This window comes from Trachurus japonicus, chromosome 19 (genome assembly GCF_045865225.1).
Source record: "Trachurus japonicus isolate A0001 chromosome 19, Traja_1.0".
NCBI lineage: Eukaryota > Metazoa > Chordata > Actinopteri > Carangiformes > Carangidae > Trachurus > Trachurus japonicus.
In genome coordinates, this window is record NC_140925.1 from 20,994,995 (window position 1) to 21,003,006 (window position 8,012).

The 8,012-nt window shown below is 48.2% G+C and overlaps 1 protein-coding gene across 1 annotated transcript in view; it reads right to left on the minus strand.

The window, feature by feature from the left end:
• Positions 1 to 1,455: 1,455 nt before the first annotated feature.
• bahcc1b (BAH domain and coiled-coil containing 1b) overlaps positions 1,456 to 8,012 on the minus strand; it is a 60,039-nt gene continuing 53,482 nt past the window's right edge. Inside the window, 6 exon segments of the mRNA XM_085762490.1 lie at positions 1,456 to 3,332; positions 3,807 to 4,043; positions 5,394 to 6,104; positions 6,106 to 6,782; positions 7,396 to 7,527; positions 7,901 to 8,012. The exon segment at positions 7,901 to 8,012 is cut by the window's right edge and continues 5 nt beyond it. Coding sequence (XP_085618616.1) covers positions 3,123 to 3,332; positions 3,807 to 4,043; positions 5,394 to 6,104; positions 6,106 to 6,782; positions 7,396 to 7,527; positions 7,901 to 8,012 — 2,079 coding nt within the window. The 3' untranslated portion in view covers positions 1,456 to 3,122.

Here is an 8,012-nt window from a genome sequence, read left to right on the forward strand (position 1 = left end):
GTCCCAGAAACTCCACACCCTGCTGGGGATAATCTCAACTGTTCTTCCCAGCTATCACATTACACACACACACACACACACACACACACACACATAAGGAAGCATTAAACTCGTGGATGTACAGGATTGCATTCACACAGTGTGGATTTATATTGGTGTACACACAGGTCACAGGAACACATTCATGAATCCACACAGACGGTGCATGTGCAATGCACAGAGTGAGGATGTGAGATATTTGCATGCTGAAAGCTGATACCCCGGCTTTGTTCTCTTAATGGTGCTGTTCCGTTTTTTATTATTCTGAATACCTGCCTCACCTGTACAGCCCCAGGAGACTTTATCTGGCCCGTCGCCTCTCATGAAGCTCTGCTAGATACAGTTTCCCTTTCTCTGCCCATTCTTCCCTTTCTATCGGCCACAGCCACAGTTTCAAATTGCTTCCTCCTCTCGTGTTTTTTCCTCCCTTCTCATTCTTTCCACGCTTTTCTTCTGCCGTCCATTTTCTTACAGCAGACAAATGATCGGCGCTGAGCTGGTTTTAAGAAGACTCACACCCAGCAGGAAGAGAAGCGGGAAAAAAAAACAAAAAAACAATCATGTTTTATTTTGTAGAATCTTTTTTTAATGAAACACAAAAAGGCAATAAAATTAAGATAAATAATTTTTTCTTTTTGTACATGAGGAAATATTTAAGTCATATTTCCAAAGAATGACTGAAATGACATAATAATATATTTTAGTAGGCGATCTCAACCGTACAAAGAAGGTTCCAGTGGGTCTAAAAAAAACTAAACAAAAAACAAAAGAAAAACACAATGTTGTTTCGGTCAAAAGGTGATGGTTAGAACTGAATCCAGTGTTTCTTAAAGAAAATACAGCTTTTAAAAAATAATTCAATTAAAGACCCATAAAAGTAATATTTCAAAAATGGAGTTTCACATTAGATTCCTTTAAAGCTTTTGCTTTGCAGTGTAACAGCAACATTGTTGTTATGAGTCAGTCAACGTCCTAGAAAAGAAAAAAGGCATTCATGTTCATGTTCTTCCCCCTGTACATCCCATACACCACAACACACAGTCATCACAGGCTTGCATAAACACTTAGACAATGGTAAACCAGGAAAACAAGCGAACAGAAAACACACACAGACATTTTTGGCAAAGCAGAATAAAAGTGACAAGAAGCAGAATTTGTGATTTGATCCTTATCTTGTTTTTTTTTTTTGTCTCTCACCATTGTCCCATTGATTGGCTCTGATTGTCCTTCACAGTCACTTGATGCCATTCTGGTTGCCATAGAGACCTCAAGTGCATCAGCTGGGCAGCGTGAAGACAATGTTGCTGGGAGGCTGTCATAGCAACACTGGGTGAACGCGGGCAGACAACGAGAGGAACTCTACTTCAAACACCTCGGTGATTGCAGGGGTCCCGGATTCAGATTTGATTAAACGTCTTTTTTTTTTCATAAAATTGTTTATTCTTCTAATGCGCTGAAGCGTAAACTCACAGGTGCTTTGGTATGTTTCGTTTTTGATGCCAGATAAATATCTACATTTCATATAGGAATACAGGCTAAAATAGATAAAGAAGAACTAGATTCTTTAAGGATCAGAGGACAGCAGAAACTCAGTTTCTTTTCCAGTATTTGTGAAAAAAAAGCTCCCAACAGGAAATGCACATTCTTAACTCAACAGAGCAAAAAAAAAGACATTTGGACACATTTAAAAAGAGCCTTTTTCTGATTTCCTTATAAAAACATTTCCCAAACGCCCTGTCTACTTATTCATCCTTAAAACAGGGCTTACAACCACAAAGTCTTCACAACAGTTGTACAAGTCCAAGCCTCCAATCCTGTTCAGTGCATTGAGAGAGGAGGAAACCTAAACCCAACCCCCTCCCTCTGCCAGACCCCCCACCCCTCCCGCACACACCCTAAAAAAATCTAAATAAAATATTCTTCTCTGCAAAAGAAAACAACAAAAAAAAGAACAAATATATATGTATACTATTTACAACATGTAGTTTTATACATAATGCTGTACAAAGCACACACGCGCTCGCCCCATGCACACATACGCACGCACACCGACATGCACGCACAGTTCAAATAAACAATCCAACTACCTGTACATGTGTCTTCGCACCTGAACAGGAGGATACGAGAGAGAGGTATTGACGTGTATGGCTTGACAGGAGAAAAACTCATTAGAATCGTTGTGCAGTTTTCTGTGGCGAGGACGGAAAACTGCACGTTAAGTACTGAATAGATTAATATTCAGAGGGTATACCGACGCTGTGTCACGACGTCATCTTTGCTTGATGAGCACACACGCACACACGCACACGCTCGCACAATACAAACACACGCACGCTAAAGCACTATTTACTTAGAGCTCATTAAATGCTGAACAGAGTCATTGCAGCCACACACACACACACACACACACACACACACACACACACACGCATACATGGACACACAAGTCCAAACTACAGTGTTTTTTTGGTCCTGTTGGGGATCTCCCAATTGTGTTGTCATTGTCAAAACTACCAGTATAAGACCATTAAAACCATCCAAACCAGTGTGGTTTACAGCAGACCCCCCCCCTCCAGACCCCCCTGCTCTCTGAGTCCGTCTGTGTCTCAGAAAGACAAATCTGCATCTGCATCTGCATCTGCATCCGGCCGTCCATCAACAGATCAAGCTGCTGTACTCCAAAGTGCTCAGGTCCGTGGTTCCTGTCCGGTTGTTGCGGTGGTCTCGTCTCGTTGCGGCGGCTGCTCTTAAACCTCCGACCGTAGAGACGAGCTGCAGACGAGCTGCAGACGAGCTGCAGACGAGCTGCAGACGAGGAGCCTCGAGGCCACGTCTCATCAACAGGATCAGACTCTCCACCAGAACCAACCAGACTCCTCTAAGTGCCGGTGCTGCTGCTGGGCTTCCTCCAGTGGGCTAGCTCCTCCTGTGGCAGGGGACAGGTCGACACGCTGAGCCCAGAGACCCGTGGTCTTGGTTTCCCTCTGTCCCCCGCTCTTCTCCAGAGGACCGTCCCCAAGGCGGTCCACTCCAGATCAGGTCAGTATTTAGATTTCTCTCTCTCTCTCCCTCTCTAGCTGCTGCTAGGACACTATGGCCATGGCGTCGGCGCTGATCAGCTGGCCCGTGGTGGGCTCGTAGGTCCCGGCCAGGTAGAAGAGGTCGTTGGCCGCGGCGGCCGCCTTGCGTTCGCGCATCAGGTGATCGTACTCGACCCTGCCGACCACCTGGCAGCGGTGGGAGATGGTCTGCACGTCGTTCTCGTCCTCGTGACTCGACTGGTACAGGGCATTCTGCAGCAGAGTGGAGAACAACGCTTAATGAGAGATATCATGACAGATAAGTCAGATTATCAACATGCTGCATTTACAATTATTGCCTTCTTGAGAAAAGTGGTGAGCAGAAAGATTATTGTGTTTTTCACTCCCACCCAAAACTGCTTCTACTGGGGGATTGAGTTTCTGCAGCTGCTGATCTTTATGTTTTTTTTCCAGCCATGCTGCTCATGTGAGCTACACAGCTCTTTTTCTATTGCAAACACAAGCCAACGCTGCCTTCGCCTGAAATGTAAAATGCACAACTTCCTGTGCAGCAGGAAGTAGGAGGCAGGTAAGAACGACCCTGCATACACTACTGACCTAAATATGTATATATATCTATATGACCTAAACAGATGTATCATTAACATCAGGTGAGAATAGAGAATAAAAAGAAACACACTGGTCATTCCCATCTTAGAGATTCCGGCTGCACTGCTTGGTCGTTACCTTGCCGTCTCGGTGTCGCTTCCCCAGGCAAGTCTCCTCCGGGTGGTAGAACCACTTGACCCTGACCACCATGCTGGAGCTCCAGGACTCCCAGAGGCTCTCCACTCGGCCCACGTAGGGCAGCTGAGGCCGGCCGGGTGACAGGAACACAGCACAGTCCCCGACACGCACCGTCTCTTTGCCCCGCACGATGGCCTTGTAGAAGAGCTTTCGGGCTTTGCCCTTCAGACCTCTCCTCTGTCAGGGAGAGAGAGAATAAAAAACAGCACCCTCCGTCAATTTATTCAGCGTGGAAGGCTTATTTCATCACCAGCCTCATTTCAGAAATTAATTTGAGGTTTTGTTTGTTTTGCTAAACCCAGTCTACCAAAATATACAAAGATTTAATATGTTTTTCCAATTCCAATCCAAAAAAATGCTTCTAGCCAAAAAAATATGGTGGTTTAACTTTACTTTTTGTTCCTTCTTCTAATTTTTCCCCCAGTTTTTCTGCTTCTGAGTGAGTGTTCAGTGCCAAACGCTGATTGAGTTACTATTGAATTACAGGAGCACATCAGTAATTCACTTTTAACTTGATGAGGCAATAGCACTGAAACTCACCTGTAAGTTATGATAACAGCAACCAAAACCTGGATAACACACCTACATTTGTGTTTCGTCTTTGATTTGTCGAGGCATGTACACACTAAAAATGGTCAGCTTTTTTTTTTCTCTTAAGCCTGACGGCTCAGGCGACAGATGCAGTCATGTTTATAAAGCAAACTGCATGGAAGCCCAGAGCGCCAGAGGTTGCTCAAACCGTTTTGTTCTGTTATCTTGAGATCGTGACTTAATAATCTGGATAACAAACTGAGAGATTAACTGCACCAAATGAGTCTGATAGTGTCGCCAGTGTGTGCAGAGCCAGAATCAGCATGAGCAGGTCCAAAGAGAGACTGCGTTTGATCTTTGCATTGACTGTATGTAATCAAGGTGTGACGCGGCAGAAACGAACAACTATCAGTAGCCCATTGAAGTCTGGAGCTTTAGTAGGGTGCAGATACCACAGGTGATTATTCTGCAACCAACATCATAAAGTGTGATCATGAAGAAACACAGTCTGATTCAATCAGGATTTCAGCTCAGCTGCTTCGACGTTATGCCAAAAAACCAACAAGATGATTCCACAATATTTCAGGAAAACAACATGATTATGATTTCAATTAATCATGTCAGTCATAGCTACATAGATATATATATTTTATAATTCAACGAACCATGTCAGACACATCTGTATAGATATATATTTTTATATTTCAATGAATCATGTTAATTCCAGCTATATAGATGATATATAGAATCATGTCTAACCCTGTAACTATGTAAATGTACTTTTCCTGTTATCTACTGGTCCTCTGTCCTTTTGGACTTTTTTATGTTAATTGTTGTATTGTTTTGGGGACTACGGATGTAACTTAGCACATGTGCTAAATCCGGTGTATTTACTGTGGGTACTCCAGTACTCACTGTCCATTAATATGCATCGTCCCGACCAAATAAACAAATAAAGTAAGTAAGTAAGATAAAAAACCATGCAAGAGGCCGTACCTGTGTGGGGTTGCCGGACCATTTCCACAGCTGGCGTCCAGGCAGCAGGGGGGCCATGTGGGGCAGCGGCTCGGGGGAAGACATCCTCTGCCTCTTGGCTGCTGCCGGGTCCTTGGAGGCCGGTCTGGGCTGCTGGCTCACAGGACTCTGGCTCTGGTGGTGGTCTTTCCTCTTCAGCTGGGTCTTAGCCACCATGAACTCCTTCCTGTCCTCCGCTCGGTCCGTCCTGGCCTTTGACCCCGACACGGCCATGCTGGCTTTAGCCACGAAGCCGTGGGCGGGGGCCGGGGCCGAGGCCGAGGCGGAGGGGGAGGAGCTGGAGGTGGGGGGGTCGGGGTTCAGCAGGTCGGAGGTCATGTTGTGCCTGTGCTTGTGTTTGTCCTGTTGCAGCAGCGCGCGGCGCAGCAGCACGGAGGACGTCTCCTCGTCGGAGGAGTAGGACGAGTCGTTGTCGGAGGAACAGAGGGATGAAGAAGAGATGGAGCCGGAGGAGGAGGAGGAGGAGGAGGAGGAGGTGAAGCAGACGGAGAGACGAGAAGGGAACCGCTCCCCCCGGTGGGGCGGGACCCCCGCTCTCCGCGCGGCGGCGTCTCGACCGTCGTCCTCGTCGTCCTCGTCCAGCTCAGAGTAGGAGCTGGGGCAGTCGCTGGGGTAGTCCAGACTGAAGTCCCCCCCCTGGCCCCCCAGACCAGCAGACAGAAGGTCCTTCCTCAGAGGGGGGGGGGCCCTTCAGGAGAGCCTCAGCCCGGTCCCCTCCTCCTCCCTTCTTGCCGTCCTTCCCCAGCAGCGAGGGGGGGGCGTATCGTAGCGGCGCTGCAGCAGAGGGGCTCTTCCCTCCTCTGCCCCCGCCCCCCCCCAGGCGGAGCAAGGCCTTGCCGTTCTTCGTTTTGGGAGAGGTCACTCCTTCGTGGTCCAGCTTCACCAGGAACTGTTTCCTGTCCCGTTCGCTCCCCGGCTTCCTGCTCCCCCCGGCTGCCGTCGCCATGGTGACGGCCGAGGAGCCAGAGGAAGACAGAGACTCCCGCGGCCCCGTGGCGGGGGCCGAGGTGACCGGCCGCCCCCCGCTGCCGAAGGTGGAGTAGCCGTTGGCGATGCTGCTGAAGGAGTCGACCACGAAGGGAGAGCCGAAGATGCCTGTGATGGGGGTGGGGGGGGCGAGGGGGTGGGCGGCGGGCCGGTGGAACAGACCCAGGTCCCGCTCTCGTATCCTCCGCTGGGTCTTACGGGACGTCCCGTTGAACAGGAAGAAGTCCACCGGCGGTCTCTTGCGGGGGACGGCCCAGCTCAGCAGGGACCCGCTGCTCTTGGTGACAGTGTGTGTTGTGTGTGTTGCTGGGGGGGGCGCGCTGGCAGCGCTACACACTGAGTGGATTTTCTTGGGCCTGCCAACTGAAAAAGGAGCCGGCAACAGAGAGGAGTTATAATCGATACCAAGTGACAGGTCTTAAGCCCCCACCGAGATGAATCGTAGAACTAAGAGCTTTGGGGAAACTTAATATCTTTATCTCCTTGATCTTCCCCTGGCCAGGTACATTTCAACACCTACATTACTCAAACTGCAGCAAACCTGGTAAACCTGTCTCTTCCCCCCGGCCCAACTGTCACCCTGAGTTTGTGATGAGTTACATGTATGTTGCTTAACTACACGAAACACATGGTTGACACTTCATAAAATAATGATGAATGTGGTGAAATGAGGCTTAATGACAGGCAGCATACAGGGACTTTGAAATTTATGAGTTTTAACTCCTCTGGCTCGGAGGCAACTGATAATTAGCCGACAGGTGGAACTATGAAGGAGGCATTGTTTAGGGGATTTTTCTATGGCCTGAAGAGCCGAGTGTCTCTGCGAATACGTGTTAACCTGTCAGACCAGTGCGACTCACAATAAAGGGTTTTGATGTTCACTGGATTCCTCAGACTGCTCTACAAATGAGAAATCACTGACCCTGTGTTTTTTCATTAAAAATGAGGTCTTCTGTTTTGTCATGTTCCTCCTCACCTGGTCTCTTCTCCTGCGGCCTCCCTGCCGGCTCCTCATTGGCTTGTTTTTCTGTGTCTTTCTTTTCCTGGGTGGAGCTTCGTCGACCGCGGCGACCAGGTGAGACCAGAAGCGCCGGAGAAGGTTCCGCACCTGGTGGCGAAAAGTTGTTTACTGACCGCATTCGTTTATACGATACGATACAATACGATAAACTTTATTGTCCCGTCCAGGGAAATTTTTCTTGGACACAGTAGCTGCGCCATAAATGCCTTGATGGCCACAATGACACAAAACAATACACCTCAGCCATACCAACCCAGCAAACACAAGACATAACAGCATTGCACATATCCCACAACATAGCACATACCTACACCTCATAAATTCACCATAGTAGGAGCACTATAAGAATTATTGCACAAACTCAATACAAACTTATACATTCATTCCTTGTATGCACTAGTACCCCCACGCCACCCGACCCCCCCCCACTCCCACCCACTCTCCACACAGCCACACTCACAGCGGATTTGGTATCCCGGGGGCAGGAGTCTGATGTTAGCGAGGGAAATCCTTCCTCTGTCTCCATCATCAAACTCCACCATCACACTGCCCTCCTTCTCAGCCTCCCCCGG